The sequence below is a fragment of the Gadus morhua genome, chromosome 3, assembly GCF_902167405.1.
Source record: "Gadus morhua chromosome 3, gadMor3.0, whole genome shotgun sequence".
In the NCBI taxonomy this organism is placed as follows: domain Eukaryota; kingdom Metazoa; phylum Chordata; class Actinopteri; order Gadiformes; family Gadidae; genus Gadus; species Gadus morhua.
In genome coordinates this window covers 30,242,477-30,260,275 of record NC_044050.1, presented here as the reverse complement: position 1 = coordinate 30,260,275, position 17,799 = coordinate 30,242,477, and the positions used below count along the sequence as shown (strand labels likewise).

The following is a 17,799-nucleotide window of genomic DNA, read 5'->3' as shown; positions in this document are numbered from 1 at the left end:
AGAGAGAGAGAGAGAGAGAGAGAGAGAGAGAGAGAGAGAGAGAGAGAGAGAGAGAGAGAGAGAGAGAGAGAGAGAGAGAGAGAGAGAGAGAGAGAAACTAGTATTAAGCATCCCTAGCGATCGTTAAATTAACTAATTAACTAATGAATCCATCATTTGTGTGAGGAAACCTTTGAGGACGGCTTTAGCTCCACAGTGGCTGTGAATGTTGTCCATACTGACAAATGTGCAGTTAAATATCGTGTTTCAGACATGTAAAGAAGCCATGCTGGCCTAGTGGTCACAGAGTCACACGAGGAAGCATCAGGACGAACGTCACAGTGGAGGGTGAAGCCAGCTCAGCTGAGCACTCTGCAGAGGGGGGTGTGGGAGGTTGGAGGCCTTCCACAGACCACCAGCCCCGCAGGGCGACAGCCAGCTGGTCAGGAGCAGTCAGGGTGAGGCGTCTCGCTCAGGGACACCTCCACACTCAGCTAGGAGGAGCCGGGGATCGAACCAGCGACCTTCTGATCACCAGCCGACCCGCTCTGCCTCCTGAGCCACACGCCGCCGCGTTGGCAGCCGAGGGCGGACCCCTCTCGGCTCCGCCCCTTCGTCAGAGTGGAGGTTAGGGTTAGGGTCAGAGGGTCACTGCTGGTGCTACTAGCCGGGGCTTTGTACACACGTCATAACACACACACACACACATGCGTGGACAGATACAAATACACACACAATACGATACACACACTTGCACACACACGCACGGCAAAGGATGGCTTTGCGTTGTTGTCCATTGAGAGAAGCAGCTTGCTGTTGTAGCTGTGTTTATTGTTGAGGTCCCCTGGGTGGAGCCGGCTCGGGCCCCAGTCATGAGGAGGGCCATCAATGAGAGACACCGGGAATACATGAATGGGCCCCCAGTCAGGTGCTGCCGGCTACGCTGCCGTCGCAGAGCCCTGATTGGTCAGCCTTTGGGAGCCCGACAGCATCAACAAAACATTCCTCCTGCTCCGAGTTTGGATTCTGGAAGAACATCTTGTAGATCACTGGCACTTGATTGACGCACTTATTGTATGTTTTACGTCCTGGCACTCAATGCATGCACTTATTGTATGTTGTACGTCCCGGCACTTAAAAATAGTACCGTACTTATAATCATGTAGCGTCTTATCCTAGCTATCTGTTTTGTGTACAGGGAATGGTTTAACCTAGTGATAGTTAGTCTTGGCACTTGGTTCTATGAACATCCTTTCTGTACCGACAGAGATATATTGTTGTTTCTCTTTCGTTTAAGTGTACTTATTGTAAGTCGCTTTGGATAAAAGCTTCTGCTAAACGCCCTTAATGTAAACTCAATATGTAGAAGTGAAGTTGCTGCGATGAGACCGGACATCTGGGATACTACTACATAAATACGTGTATAATTTAAAATGAGTTGTGTGATTAATTGACTCTTGCAAGGCCGTTACCCAGAACGGATTTATCAGAAACACAAACAAATGTAGCCAGTTGGATACCTGAATAAATGAACCTGAGTGCTCCAAGACTCCTAAAACTAACATACTGTAAGACCTTAGTCAGTTAGCCAAGCTGGAATCTAGAGATGCACCGATTGCAAAATTCTTGGCCGATACCGATTTCCGGTTTTTAAGGAGGTCTGACCTGCCAAAACCGGTTTTTCCGATACCGATTTTCTAAGAAATAATTATAATCATATAATATGTTGATAGGTTTTCAATGTAGTGAGTCCCCGGGACCCACAGGTGGCGAGTTGGGTGGGTCCCTGAGAAATTCAATGGGTCCCGACTCCCCAGTTTAAAAAATGTGTTTCTTTTTTATTATTATTCTATTTCTTAAATGAAATTAATAGTGTTAAACTCAATACATGAAATTGTCATCTGAAAAGCGCAGCCATTTGTATGTGGTGAGCCACTGCTTCAGAAAAGTTCGCTTTTTTTGGGAGGAACATGTAGAAGGTTGAGGCAATTCTTCTGCAGTGGGCTCATCAGGCTCAGTAGAGGGGGAGGCAGAAGTAGGTACAGGCAATGTTGAGGTACTCTCTCTAGGCTGATCAGAGTCAGGGAGGAGTGCAGAGGTAGTGGGGACAGAAAATGCAGCTGCAATAGTTTGCTGACCTGCAATAGGTTTCATCTTTTTCTTTGGTGGTATTTTTGCGTTCTCTCTTCTCTGCCTGTTTCTCGAGAAAAACGGGATCTCGTTGGAAGCGCGATGTATGCGCAGGCGCCGTTTGGGCATAACAATATGTAGGCTGCCGTTCAATGTAGTTTTCATCACCACCACCGGATTATGTTTCATTTATTTCATTACAGCACGTCCCCTAAACGTTACAACATAATCGACACGAATGAGCACAGCATCGAGCAGTGGAAACGTGGGTTTATTTACTATGAAGTTTGTATTTTTAATTGTTGAAATGAAATCAGCGGTGACGAGCTAGTTGTTTTGGTAGCGGCTAAATTAGCATGTCGCGATACTTTGAACAGGGGATCACGTCTGCGCCGAGTAGATGCGCAGAGGGTTGAAACAGTGCTTGTCTGGTCTGCTCACAAGAAGGTTTCTTTGGCCAGTTACTGTGATTAAACACGAGTTGTTTAATGTTCACAATGTATCGTTTTTCATGGGGAAAATTAGATGCGTCCCCGGGACGCATGGATAGTGAGTTTAGTGCGTCCTTTCAGATTTGAATGCGTCAGGGACGCAGGACGCGTACCTAGCAACATGATCCCCCACGGCTTATTTTTGACTTGCAAGCATTACAAACAGCGTGTTTTGGGTCGTCCTGGCACACAGTGAAATAAGTCCAAATCAGCGACATGTTTTTCTTCCCGCGCTCTGGGCGCCTTGAGCTGCTACGCACCGCGCATGCGGGTGAGTTTGATCGGCCGAAAACCGGAAATTACGACAGTGACCGGCAGGTCACCGATTGTGGCCGATTGGATACAAAACCGGCTTTTTTAATCGGCGGCCGGTTGATCGGTGCATCTCTACTGGAATCCTTAAAGACCGAGCGAGCTACGTAGCAACACCCGAGACGCCAGCGTCCTGTCGCACGGCCGACCGAAAGAAACCCTCAAAACAAAACCTCTGTTCTGTGTCTGTCTTCCTGCACTGCTTGATCAGAACATTTACATCCACGGCGTTTAGCAGACGCTTTTATCCAAAGCGACTTACAATAAGTCCATTTGTCAGAAGAAGAGACAGTAAGGTACAGTAAGGATCTTCATAGAAACATCACTAGGTTAACCCATTCCCCGTGTGCTCCAGAGATAGCTAGGATAAGACGCTACACCATGCTAAGTACTATTTTTTAATTGCCAGGACGTACAACATACTATAAGTCCAACATGATAATGATTTAGGATTCAAAATGACAATGACTGCGTCCCAGACCTTGCCTGTGTATTAATGTGTATTAATGTGTATTAAAGTGTATTAATGTTGATAACGCGCCTCACTAGCTCAGGGTTCTTGAGTATTGTCACAGAGGAATGTCATTAGTGAGCAGGTTCCCGATCCACCAACATGAGGTGTTCTGCGGAGACATTCCTGGCAGCGCGCCCAAGTCATGAGGAATCACAATCAACCGGCGCAATTAAGTCCGTTTGTACAACTGATAATCCACGGATATTTATCTGACTTGTGTGGAACCGGATGGAACTGGTTTACAACCACAACACTGCGCCGAGGCACCGACCAGCGCCCGCGAAGCGTCGACACAGCGAGCGCAGCGGTTTGTTTTTAACCGATGCATCGCGCGAAAACAAAACTAGAAATGTGGGCCGTGCATTCCCCAGCCCTAAAGTAGGACCCCAGCCCTCCGCTGGCCGCTGTCTCTGGGCTGTGAACAGCCTGTCTCGCCTCTGCCTCCTGCCTGTAAAGGGAGAGACAGACAGTGTGTCCGGTGTTATCAATGGGCCAGCCCCTTGGCTCTCCTGGCTTGGAAGGCGTCCACGGCCCAGCATTAGGCCTGGAGGGCTGTGTCGTTTGTAATTTACAACACTGAGGGAAACGGGCACACGGACAATATGGGGAGGGAGAGGGAGAGGGGGAGAGAGAGAGAGGGGGGAGAGAGAGAGAGGGGGAGAGAGAGAGAGGGAGAGGGGGGAAAGAGAGAGAGGGAGAGGGGGAGAGAGAGGGAGGAGGGAGAGAGAGAGAGAGAGGGGGAGAGAGAGAGGGAGAGGGGGGAGAGAGAGAGAGGGAGAGGGGGGAGAGAGAAAGGGAGGGGGGAGAGAGAAAGGGAGAGAGAGAGAGAGAGGGGGGAGAGGGGGGGAGAGAGAGAGGGAGAGAGAGAGAGAGAGAGAGAGAGAGAGAGAGAGAGAGAGAGAGAGAGAGAGGGAAAGAGAGAGAGAGGGGGGAGAGAGAGGGAGGGGGGAGAGAGAGAGAGGGGATAGAGAGAGAGAGGGGATAGAGGGAAAGAAAGAGGGGGAGAGAGAGAGGAAGAAAGAGAGAGAGAGAGAGAGAGAGAGAGAGAGAGAGAGAGAGAGAGAGAGAGAGAGAGAGAGAGAGAGAGAGAGAGAGAGAGAGAGAGAGAGAGAGAGAGAGAGAGAGAGACAGAGACAGAGACAGAGAGAGAGAGAGAGAGAGAGAGAGAGAGAGAGAGAGAGAGAGAGAGAGAGAGAGAGAGAGAGAGGGGGATGGGGGTTGCTGCATGGTGTAACCTCCTTCCTTGCTGTCCTGCATGCAGTGTAGTCTGTGACTAGCTGGAGGACCAGGCTAGAAACTCCCAGGAACTCTGCAAATCTGCATACTTTCCCTCCAGACAACAATGGTAACCAATACTTTGGCATTTCAGATCAAACTACAACCGCCCCAGCAGTGTGAACACATTCAAATCGGTTATTCGTGGTTAACATCTAAAGGTTGTAATAAAGTGCAGCCCTTAAACAGTTCACTTGTTTGCGTTGTAGTGGCTGGTGGCGGCCAAGCTGCGGGTTCTGACAAACTTCAAAGATATCAAATTAAAATTCAGTCAAAATCAAATCCTGGTCTCTGAGTTTTCAGCAAGTCGAGGTCCATCCTCTTCTAGCAGGAGGACATTTCCTCTGGCATGAGCTGTCCTGTCACTCAGGAGCATCCAGCAACAGACGTATGGGAATGATTGCTTTGCTGAGAAGACCCAACAACGCGTAAAGAAAGGTTTAAAAACATCTGAGGAATGTTTCTCCCCATTCTCTCGAACAGCCAAAACAGTGTCAGTCATTTCCTTCCCTATTCTTGGCTTTAGAATGATCCTATCAGAAGTACATAATTTGGTCAAACCAAACCCATCTATTCAAGCCTAGGAAACTTAACTTAACTTTAAGAAAAGAGTACCATTGCAAAGCCCTAATGAAGAATTTAATCCGATACCACAGCCCACAATATCGATCACATTAGACATTAGGTCAAATAGGTACAAGCTCAAATACATCTCGGCTCTGGTTGGCGTTTCCGGACTTTCCTTGAAAAGCGGTTTCAACACTTTCAGCCTCACCGGTCTGTCTCTCTCTGCTAACATCTAGAACAAGAAGTTTGGTTTAATCTCGTCAGATGGTGGCTCAAACCAACCAATCGCAGCCCATAAATAATAACGAATCAACATAACATCCATTATCCTGTCCCGATTACAATTAGATTAAATGTAGGGTCAAATCAAATGACATATCAAGAGACTGAATGACTGAGGTACAGGCCAGTACTGCTGACCCTACCATCCCAGGAGTTTATATGGTAAATGGTAAACAACTGACTGCATTCATACAACCTTTTCTAACCAGCGGCCACTCAAAGTGCTTTACAACACTGCCTCTTATTCACTCATTCATGCACACATTCACACACCGACGGCGGAGTCAGCCTCGCAGGGCGACAGCCAGCTGGTCAGGAGCAGTCAGGGTGAGGCGTCTCGCTCAGGGACACCTCCACACCCAGCTAGGAGGAGCCGGGGATCGAACCGGCGACCTTCCGGTCACCAGCCGACCCGCTCTGCCTCCTGAGCCTCACGCCGCCCCTGTTCATGTTGAACACCTCCAGCCTCCACACTCAGGGGTCCAGGAGGCGGTCGGTGAGGATCTGGTTGACATTGAACTGTGTACCATTTGGCCACACAAACTAAGCCTTCCCCAACAACGCTTGTAATCAATGACTACCAAAGTGCAAAACAAGAAACAGAGCACATGGAAACAAGGTGTTGCCATGCGGTCTTCCTCCTCCTTCAGTGAGCTGATGTGTACCGAAAACAAACGGCGGCCAGCCCAAACAGACTGACCCCCCCCTGGTCGTCCATCAATCAGACTGAACCCCCCCCTGGTCGTCCATCTATCTAACTCAACCTAACTCAACCTAATCCATATCCAACAGGGGTCGGTCCTCGCTCATTTCTAAAGCAGCAACATTTACATTCAGGGCGTTTATCAGACGCTTTTATCCAATGAGACTTAAAATAAGTCTGTTTGTAAGAAGAAAGAGAAACAACAATATATCTCTGTCGGTACATTAAGGATGGTCATAGAACCAAGTGCCAAGCTCTAACTATCACTAGGTTAACCCATTCCCTGTATACAACAGCGATAGCTAGGGTAAAATGATACACAATGCTAAGTACTATTATAAAGTGCCAGGAAGTACAACATACAATAAGTGTGTGTATGTTACATGTTCCTTTTTAAATGTAACATGTGCATTCGTCGGTTAAATGTGTCTTGTATGCATCACACCATCGGCTGCATCATCAGTCAGGATGTTTCTGGCTCCAGCTTGAATCTGGCTACCATACCTCTACGGCTCCCCTCTTCAGGGGGAGTTGGTTCGGGCCCGGCCAGAGACGGCCGTGTGCGTTCTGAGAATGGATTCTCAAGAGTGTGTTGTTGCTGCAGGTGCTCCACAATGTGTTCCTGAAGTTGGCTTCTCGCTCCACAACCTTAAAACAACACAACAACTCCCAAAGCCCTCCTCCTGGAAACGCTCCTGATCTGAGCTTATAGAGAAGGCGGATCCCAGCGGAACGGCTGCACCAACGCCACGCTAACGCTGGAGTCTGCAGCGCCACAGACCAGCTTGACCTGGAGGCTGCGTGTGGCTCAGGAGGCAGAGCGGGTCGGCTGGTAACCTGAAGGTTGCTGGTTCGATCCCCGGCTCCTCCTAGCTGAGTGTGGAGGTGTCCCTGAGCGAGACGCCTCACCCTGACTGCTCCTGACCAGCTGGCTGTCGCCCTGCGGGGCTGACTCCGCCGTCGGGGTATGAATGGGTGAATGGGTGAATCTCTGTACAAATGGGTGAATGTGAGGCAATATTGTAAAGCGCTTTGAGTGGCCACTGGTTAGAAAAGCGCAGTATAAATGCAGTCCATTTATCATTTAACCGGCTCACACGCTCTGTATAGGGAGCTGTGTTCACCGTTCTACTGCAGGGACTCTGAACTGAACATGGCTGACTTTGTCAAAGCCGATTGTTCTACTTCAGTGGGACGAAGTATCACTTCATCCTTCAGGAGTCCACACACACTACAAGGAGACCAGAGGCCAGAGAGGATCAAATAGGAGAAGGTTTCCCACCGTGCCTCTTCAGCCCCACCGAGGAGTCCTGAATAGTGGCTCCCATTCATGATTCATCTTTAAGAATAGCTGGTACTTTTTATTTTTCTATTATGGATGTTTTCGGGCTTTGTAATGGTCTGCCAAGTAGGGCAATTCTAAAGGCTACAACGTTTCGACTTTGCCAAACACAGCATATTACTGACCGTATGCGAAGACTGAGTTATAGCGCAATACTGAACGACAACCAAACTAAATAGAGAATTGATTCTAACCCACATACACGAGGGAACTAAAGAGCATGACTGTGTGTCTTAGGAGCAGTAAGACACGGCAGAATGTATGCAACTTAAAGAAAAGTCAGGATCACACCGGCTTGGGAGGCAGTTCTGTGATTCACACTCAACCACTAATCTGGTCTTAAAGGCTGACTTCACGTACCAGAATCTAAAGAATGTAGGCCAATTTGATCACCGTTTTTATGTACATCTCATACCAATAAAGAGTCAGAGAAACAACGACTCAAATCAGATTATAATGCAATTATTGTATTACTTTACATTTAGGGCATTTAGCAGAAGCTTTTATCCAGAGTGACTTAATAACTACGTAGGTAAGACAATAAGTACATTTGTCAGAAAAAGGTGAAACAACAATATAAGTCTGTAGGTACAATAAGGATGTTCATAGAACCAAGTGCCAAGCACTAACAATCGCAAGGTTAACCAATTCCCCGTATACAACAGAGACAGCTACGAGACGCTACACAACTAAGAACTGGGCTGTGACCAAGTACGACATACATTAAGTGCGTACATTAAGTTCCAGTGTCCTATTGATCTACAGGACTAAACTAGTGTCCTATAGATCTACAGGACTAAACTAGTGTCTGTAGATCTACAGGACTAAACTAGTGTCCTATAGATCTACAGGACTAAACTAGTGTCCTATAGATCTACAGGACTAAACTAGTGTCCCATAGATCTACAGGACTAAACTAGTGTCCCATAGATCTACAGGACTAAACTAGTGTCCTATAGATCTACAGGACTAAACTAGTGTCCTATAGATCTACAGGACTAAACTAGTGTCTGTAGATCTACAGGACTAAACTAGTGTCCTATAGATCTACAGGACTAAACTAGTGTCTGTAGATCTACAGGACTAAACCAGTGTCCTATAGATCTACAGGACTAGACTAGTGTCCTATAGATGTACAGGACTAAACCAGTGTCCTATAGATCTACAGGACTAAACTAGTGTCCTATAGATCTACAGGACTAAACTAGTGTCCTATAGATCTACAGGACTAAACCAGTGTCCTATAGATCGACAGGACTAAACCAGTGTCCTATAGATCTACAGGACTAAACCAGTGTCCTATAGATCTACAGGACTAAACGAGTGTCCCATAGATCTACAGGACTAAACTAGTGTCCTATAGATCTACAGGACTAAACTAGTGTCCTATAGATCTACAGGACTAGACTAGTGTCTGTAGATCTACAGGACTAAACTAGTGTCCCATAGATCTACAGGACTAAACTAGTGTCCTATAGATCTACAGGAGTAGAGAAGTGTCCTATAGATCTACAGGACTAAACTAGTGTCCTATAGATCTACAGGACTAGACTAGTGTACTATAGATCTACAGGACTAAACTAGTGTCCTATGGATCTACAGGACTAAACCAGTGTCCTATAGATCTACAGGAATAAACCAGTGTCCTATAGATCTCCAGGACTAAACTAGTGTCCTATAGATCTACAGGACTAAACTAGTGTCCTATAGATCTACAGGACTAAACTAGTGTCCTATAGATCTACAGGACTAAACTAGTGTCTGTAGATCTACAGGACTAAACCAGTGTCTGTAGATCTCCAGGACTAAACTAGTGTCCTATAGATCTACAGGACTAAACTAGTGTCCTATAGATCTACAGGACTAGACTAGTGTCCCATAGATCCAGCAGTACTAAAGCATTAGCCCATAGATCGGGGGCCGGTCGGGGTGCAGCCGGCCACGTTGGGGGACCCCTGAGCGGGGACCAGGCGGTGGGCTGCCAACAGACGCCACTCCAGTCCAGCTCTTATCCCAGCGCTGGCACCGCGGCACTACACTCTACAAACACATCAGTTATAACGCGGACGAGGACGGACGGAATACGAATGAACCCTCACAGACAACACGACCCCTGCCCCTTTAAGAGAGACGTCCCTTTAAGGGAGAGCTGGTGGAGACACCAGGAGGAATCTGATTCAGGCCAATACTGGAGCAGGAAACTGGTTCAACACAGGCTGCCTGGAGACTGGTTTACACGGGGGGCAACACACAGTACAGCTAGTTACCATCCACCCTGACACCCAGATACCTCTGTTACCAACCAGCCCAGCACAGTATACCTCTGTTACCAACCAGCCCAGCACAGTATACCTCTGTTACCAACCAGCCCAGCACAGTATACCTCTGTTACCAACCACCCAAACACAGTATACCTCTGTTACCAACCACCCAAACACAGTATACCTCTGTTACCAACCACCCAAACACAGTATACCTCTGTTACAAACCACCCAACACAGGACAGCTCTGTTACAAACCACCCAACACAGGACAGCTCTGTTACAGACCACCTAACACAGGACAGCTCTGTTACAGACCACCCAACACAGGACAGCTCTGTTACAGACCACCCAACACAGGACAGCTCTGTTACAGACCACCTAACACAGGACAGCTCTGTTACAAACCACCCAACACAGGACAGCTCTGTTACAGACCACCCAACACAGGACAGCTCTGTGACAGACCACCCAACACAGGACAGCTCTGTTACAGACCACCCAACACAGGACAGCTCTGTTACAGACCACCCAACACAGGACAGCTCTGTTACAGACCACCCAACACAGGACAGCTCTGTTACAGACCACCCAACACAGGACAGCTCTGTTACAGACCACCCAACACAGGACAGCTCTGTTACAGACCACCCAAACACAACTACAACGGACATTGTGTCCATTAACCTTTTGAATCACTATCACATAAAGGTTCAATGCCGTTAAATCATCTCAACCAATACGATGTAGATACCCTTTGAGGCAACGAGCTCACTTCATAGCCACATTAGTAGGCTAGCCTGGAGGCTAGTACCTGAAAACCGATTCATAACCTGAAAAAGCAGTAGTGTTTCTATTGTGTTCCTTTGCTCTCTCTACCGAGATAATCAACATGCTAGTTAGCATAAACTTCCATTGTCATTGGAACTAAGCTGGGCTGAACCTTTCCGTGTGTGTGTGTGTGTGTGTGTGTGTGTGTGTGTGTGTGTGTGTGTGTGTGTGTGTGTGTGTGTGTGTGTGTGTGTGTGTGTGTGTGTGTGTGTGTGTGTGTGTGTGCGTGCGTGCGTGCGTGTGTGTGTGTGTGTGCCCGTGTGTGTTTGTGTGTGCGTGCGTGTGCGGCACCAGGCTGCTCATTCGCTGCTGCGATCAGAGGCAGCGTTTAACCGAGAGTTCACAACTTTCCAACAAGGTGCCCAGCTCTCTGAAGAACATGCTTAGTAACGACCTCTGACCTCAGCCTTACATCATCAAGGTCACGCCGTCGGCTGATGGGGTCCGGACTCCATGGAGCCAGTAATGAACCCTGGTTTCTAGCACGCTGTGTGAGAGGAGGATAGTCTTTGACTTTGTGTAAATCACACAATGGGCTTTCTGTGGCTTCACGGAAGGACAGTGAAAGAGACCGGGAGAGACCGGGAAGCAGGTGGGAGAGCGGGGGAACCAGCGGCGGCGGCAGAGGAAAGCAGGTGAGAATGAACCCCCGGTCCCCTCAGCCACCAAAGGATGTGGAAACGATGTGGAAAGCGCTGAACTCCTAAAGTATTCAGTCATAACAGCGTGCCACAAAACTCAAACTGAACTGCAAGTGTTGAATACTGTTGATTCGTGTGTACCAGACTGGTATATAACCAAGGTTCTCTCTCTCTCTCTCTCTCTCTCTCTCTCTCTCTCTCTCTCTCTCTCTCTCTCTCTCTCTCTCTCTCTCTCTCTCTCTCTCTCTCTCTCTCTCTCTCTCTCTCTCTCTCTCTCTCTCTCTCTCTCTCTCTCTCTCTCTCTCTCTCTCTCTCTCTCTCTCTCTCTCTCTCTCTCTCTCTCTCTCTCTCTCTCTCTCGACTGGGCAGCACGGCAAGAGGCATCATATTAATTAACAATGACTTAAAGCACGGAGCCCTTTGAACTCCCCCTGAGCCTCAGAGCTACAAACCAGGGAAACTTCCAGAACGCCGAGCGACAAAACTGTTCCTTATGATTATTGAAATTATTCAACTTATGAGAAGTTGTACTTAGCTTCTTGCTCAAACCATAGTATGAACGAGCAATGAAATCAATTCAAATCTTTCACAATTTTGGTTGTAACTCTCATATCAAATTCCAAAAAAAGGACACATGACAAAATAAACTAACTACTTTAATAAAAAAATGGAAATCCTATAAATGATAAACTCTTTTGCAAACAATCATCATAGAATATTTGAATAATGGTTTATGCACAAAACGCTACAAACCTAAGTATTCACATTGAATGAAACACTTTCTATTGCAAGAAATAGCTGCGGCCCATCACTGTACCTTAACCCAAGCACAGGCCGACATCTATGCCCAAAACCACCTGGCTCCGGTTCCCCCGCCTGTCGTCTGAGCCGACAACAACAACAGAAACTACGACTACAGAGCATTACGTAAGGCCCGTTTGGCGGAAGGAGTAATTCTCGTAATGGAGCTCATTGATTTGTCCTATTTCTCCTCCTCATTAATCCTCTTATGACGAAGGCAAAGGTTCTCATGATCGCACCTTAATGAATCTAACTTCACGGTCGGTGTGAACCATTGCACCGACACTCTCTTCTTTGAAACGGCGTTGTTTACCATCGGTGTGCTGTGGTCTTCCTGAGGCTCTTCACCACGCTCGGTCACCGTCTAGAAGCAATGAGCTTGACTCCATTAATGACGTGTCTCTTGATTTAGTTTGACCTTTGACCTGTCAAAAGGGAACAATACGAGCAGAGGCATGACTCGAGGTACGGGTCAATGAACAGAGCCGCTCCTTCGGCTCTAGCGCTATCCTTCCTCAGGAGAAGGTCGCAGCTTCATCCTACACTGAGCTGCAGGCCAGCGAGCCGGCTAGCCCCCGACAGCTAGCCCCCGGCCAGCTAGCCCCCGCCAGCTAGCCCCCGGCCAACTAGCCCCCGCCCAGCTAGCCCCCGCCCAGCTAGCCCCCGCCAGCTAGCCCCCGCCCAGCTAGCCCCCGGCCAGCTAGCCCCCGACAGCTAGCCCCAGGCCAGCTAGCCCCCGGCCGGCTAGCCCCCGCCCGGCTAGCCCCCGGCCGGCTAGCCCCCGGCTGGCTAGCCCCCGGCCAGCTAGCCCCCGGCCAGCTAGCCCCCGCCAGCTAGCCCCCGGCCAGCTAGCCCCCGACAGCTAGCCCCCGGCCAGCTAGCCCCCGCCAGCTAGCCCCCGCCAGCTAGCCCCCGCCAGCTAGCCCCAGGCCAGCTAGCCCCCGCCAGCTAGCCCCCGCCAGCTAGCCCCCGCCAGCTAGCCTGGGTCAGCCTCCACCCCCCTGGGTCAGCCTCCACCCCCCCTGGGTCAGCCTCCACCCCCCTGGGTCAGCCTCCACCCCCCTGGTTCAGCCTCTAGCCTCAGCCGTTGTCATGGTAATGGCCGTCTTTCCCGACCTCGCAGAAAGCGCCGCTGACCGCTGACCGGGCAGGGATGCAAAAATGTAAAACATCAGGTTACAAGATGTTAACATCTCTTCACACGCCATGCACATTAAAAGTCACACACCCACACAGGCGCACAACATGCAAACACACACACACACACACACACACACACAGACACACACACAGACACACACACACACACACACACACACACACCACCCAGGACAGCATGCCCACACCACACACCACACAGCGGCTTGGGGGGATAGAGGTGGTTACTCATTATCCACACGACGGCATTCCAGAGGCAGGACAAAAGGTGTTATCACCCCCATCACTGAGAGAGAGAGAGAGAGAGAGAGAGAGAGAGAGAGAGAGAGAGAGAGAGAGAGAGAGAGAGAGAGAGAGAGAGAGAGAGAGAGAGACAAAGACAAAGACAGACAGAGAGAGAGAGAGACAGAGAGAGACAGAGAGAGAGACAGAGAGGCAGAGAGACAGAGAGAGAAAGACAAAGACAAAGACAGACAGAGAGAGAGAGAGACAGAGAGACACAGAGAGACACAGAGAGACACAGAGAGAGACAGAGAGAGAGAGAGAGAGAGACAGAGAGAGAGGCAGAGAGAGAGAGAGAGAGAGACAGAGAGAGAGGCAGAGAGAGAGAGAGAGAGAGAGAGAGAGAGAGAGAGAGAGAGAGAGAGAGAGAGAGAGAGAGAGAGGCAGAGAGAGAGTGGCAGAGAGAGAGAGAGAGAGAGAGAGAGAGAGAGAGAGAGAGAGAGAGAGAGAGAGAGAGAGAGAGAGAGGCAGAGAGAGAGAGAGAGAGAGAGAGAGAGAGAGAGAGAGAGAGAGAGAGAGAGAGAGAGAGAGAGAGGCAGAGAGAGTTTAAGCAGGTTCTTAAACAAGATGCCCACACCTGATAACCCGATCACCTCGCTAGTCGCGACAGCTTTTCCACATGTCCTACAAGTCATTCAGAACTCAAACTAGGGGGGAGGGGGGAGGGGGGAGGGGGAAGGGGAAGCGATGACAAAAACTGGGAGGAGAGAGAGAGCGCGAAGGAGAGAGTGAGGGTGGTGTAAGAGAGAGAGAAGAGAGAGACAAGGAGGCTGGTGTAAACATTAACAGTGAATGGAAGTGATGGAGAGAGATAGCGACCTGCTTTCCTCCCCCTCGATAGGAAGTGACCACCACCGAGAGGCCACAGCAGGTGCACCTTGCCCCCCCTCACCCCACCCTCACCCCCTCCCTCCCCACGGCTGTGCTGGCTTTGAGGGGCTTGGATAAAGGAACCAACCAGTATATTTGGGACACCAGTGTAGGGGTCCATCCATTAATCCGTTAGCTAATGCAGTGGTCAGCATGGTGATGTAGCATTAGCATCAGGGCTAGCGTTAGGGTTAAGGCTGGGCAGGGGTTAAGTAAATACCTCACTTAACATGCACACCATGAGTCAACACGAATCCCATTAGTGAATAAGACCCTTAGATAACTGTTGGTTAACTTAATTAACTGTTTGTTAACTTAGGTTGATGCATTGACTGATGATAAATAATGGTGAATTAATTTAACCTTATTGTTAAGTGGAAGACATGTACGATCCAGCCTTTGTTGTGTTTGTTTACACATGATTTACACTGGAATCACACCACGTTTACACTGGATTCACACCACATTTACACTGGAATCACACCACGTTTACACTGGATTCACACCACATTTACACTGGAATCACACCACAATTATACTGGAATCACACCAAATTTACACTGGATTCACACCACATTTACACCGGATTCACACCACATTTACACTGGAATCACACCACATTTACACCGGATTCACACCACATTTACACCGGATTCACACCACATTTACACCGGATTCACGCCACATTTACACTGGAATCACGCCACATTTACACCGGATTCACACCACATTTACACCGGATTCACACTGGACCCCCCGGGTCCGCCTCTCTCTAGGTGCCCATGGCCTTGCGGCTCCCAGCAGACTGGAGGTCTGTTGTACCCTCCAGACTCGCTGCTGAGCTCAGTCTGTCCCCTCAGTGCTCCAGGGGAGGGTGCAGCTCCCAGGACCCTGATGCCTGGCTCTGCCCCGACCCGCGCTGAACCCTGACCTCACCCCAACCCCAGCAGACTCATCTTCTATCTTCACACACTGAATATGAAACAAGAGTCACGCGCTTTACTAAGGACAGAGGTGTCCATAAAGGAGGGTGGTCTTGATCCTAATCAAACCATTACGTCCAGTGATCCCAGCTGAGTGGCTGTCCTCACCTGTGTCCCAATGTCCCCCGTCCGCCTGACGTGACATAACATCAGGATAACAGGAAGAGGTCACCACCTCATCGCCCCGCTATAACCAACTATCTCCATGGGCCAACATCCCCACCAATCATTACAGAACGGAAGATAGCCCTATCTCCAGGAGGAACACCTTACCTTTCTTGAACTCCTCCAGCATCGTATCCAATCTGGTGTCGTTGAAGACAAAGTGCAGCTGGTGGCTGTAGAACTTGGTGATGGTCTTCAGGGGGGTGCAGTCGTCCGGGTCAACGAAGGCCAGGTCCTTGACGAAGAGCAGGTCCACGATGTTGGAGCGGTCGCCCTCGAACACGGGGATGCGCGTGTAGCCACTCTCCATCACCTCCGACATGGTACTGAAGTCAAGGACAGCGTCTCCGGGGATCATGAAGCAGTCCCGCAGCGGTGTCTGCACGTCCTCCACTGTCTTAGTCCGCAGCTCCAGGGCTCCCTGGATGATGTTGAGCTCCTCCTTCACCAGGTCGTTGTACGGGTCCGTGACCCGCAGCATCTCCAGGAGCTTCTCCCGGTTGTACACCGTTCCGATCTCCTGGCCCAGGAGGTAGTCCAGGAGCTTGCTCACCGGGTAGGACGCGGGGAAGGTGAGCAGCATGAAGAACTTGGTGAGGAAGATGGTGTTGGCGCCCACGGCCAGGCCGTGCCGCGAGCAGATGGCCTGCGGGACGATCTCCCCGAAGATCACGATCCCTATGGTGGACATCACCACGGCGATGAGCCCCGACCCCGCGATGTCGTCCAGGAGGATGGTGAGCGTGGTGTTCACCAGCACGTTGCCTAGCAACAGCGAGCACAGCAGGTAGTTCCCCTGGCTACGCACCGGCTCGATCTTCTTGGCGTAGTTCTTCTCCTTCTCGGTGCCGCAGTTCTGCACGATCTGGAGTTCCATGGGGTCCAGCGCCATGAGGCCGAGGTTCAGCCCGGAGAACATCCCCGAGAGGCAAAGGAGCATGGAGATGAAGATCACCTGCAGCCAGAAGGGCAGCAGGAACTTCTTCTCCTCCACCACGATCACCTTGGTGTCCTCGCCGTCGTGGTACACCCAGGTGTGCTCCGTCCACGGGTCGTGCGCCCCGTGTGCCCCGTGCGCCCCGGGCGCCGCCGGCGTGGAGGTGGCGATGCAAAAGTAGTACGACTTACTCCGTTCCGTTTTGCGTAAAGGCTTCACGTCGATCTCCACCACGCCCGACGTCTTGCGGCTCAGCACGATGCTGGGCAAGATGATGATGTCTGACGTCCTGATGCCGCACGGATGCCCGGTACCCGACGTCTCCTCCCGGCTCCGGTTGTCCCGCGACGAGTCGCCTTCGAGGCTCCCAGTGGCGGCGGCTCCTCCGCGGCTCCGCTCGTGCTCCGTGAAGGCGATCTTGGACCAGGTCTCGTTGTTGATGTTCTGCCCGAATATCCGTAGTTTCACGCGAGCCCGCTCGCTGACGCGCAGGTGGCCCCGGTCCATGAAGGAGATGTCGTCCGTGTCCTCCAGGCGCAGCCCGAAGATCACCGCCTCCTCCGCCGCCTCCGCGCCGCTCGTCGGGGCGACGCAGCCGCCGCTGGCCGCCAGGAGCAGGAGGATGGTCATCAGAGCTCGGACCCGGGCGCATGATGACGCCATTTTTGCAGTCGCTGGTGCTGGTTCGGACGCGTCGGCCATAGTGATATTTATATACTTTTAATAATCAGAGGCAGCTGGAGTGCGCCCTCATCCCCGCCGATGGTCGCCGTGACTCGTGCATCGGGACCCGCTTGGCTCCACTACGCTTCGGGTTCTGTCGCCTCACCGGAGCGCCGCTGCGTGCGAACCCGTGCCTCCCTGGATGTCCCGGGACGGGCGGCGGTGGTGGCCAATCCCGTGCAGCGAAGGCCGCTCGGGGGGCGGGGTGTAGGCGGGCCGCGCAGCCAATCAGACAGCAGGGCAGGGGCACCGCTTGCGAAGACACACGCGCGCGCGCGCACACACACGCATGCACGAATTTATGCACAAAAACACACACGCACACGCACGCGCGCGCACACACACACACACACACACACACACACACACACACACACACACACACACACACACACACACACACACACACACACACACACACACACACACACACAGGACTTTTCTCGTGACTTAATGAGATGCATTGATTTGTGGGATGAGGTTGGTGCAATTATCTCTTTAATTCAAAAATATTTATGATGCATTTCGTTTTTTTATTGACTGAATGGTCTG

General features: G+C 50.4%; 1 protein-coding gene across 2 annotated transcripts in view; it reads right to left on the bottom strand.

Moving 5' to 3' along the window:
* cnnm2b (cyclin and CBS domain divalent metal cation transport mediator 2b) overlaps positions 1 to 17,397 on the bottom strand; it is a 40,370-nt gene extending 22,973 nt beyond the window's left edge. The window contains exon 1 of one of the 2 annotated variants that reach the window (XM_030350512.1): positions 15,696 to 17,397. In XM_030350512.1, coding sequence (XP_030206372.1) covers positions 15,696 to 17,226 — 1,531 coding nt within the window. In that variant the 5' untranslated portion in view covers positions 17,227 to 17,397. The remainder of the gene's footprint in view (positions 1 to 15,695) is intronic. The other variant, XM_030350513.1, reaches the window with a different exon arrangement.
* Positions 17,398 to 17,799: the final 402 nt, after the last annotated feature.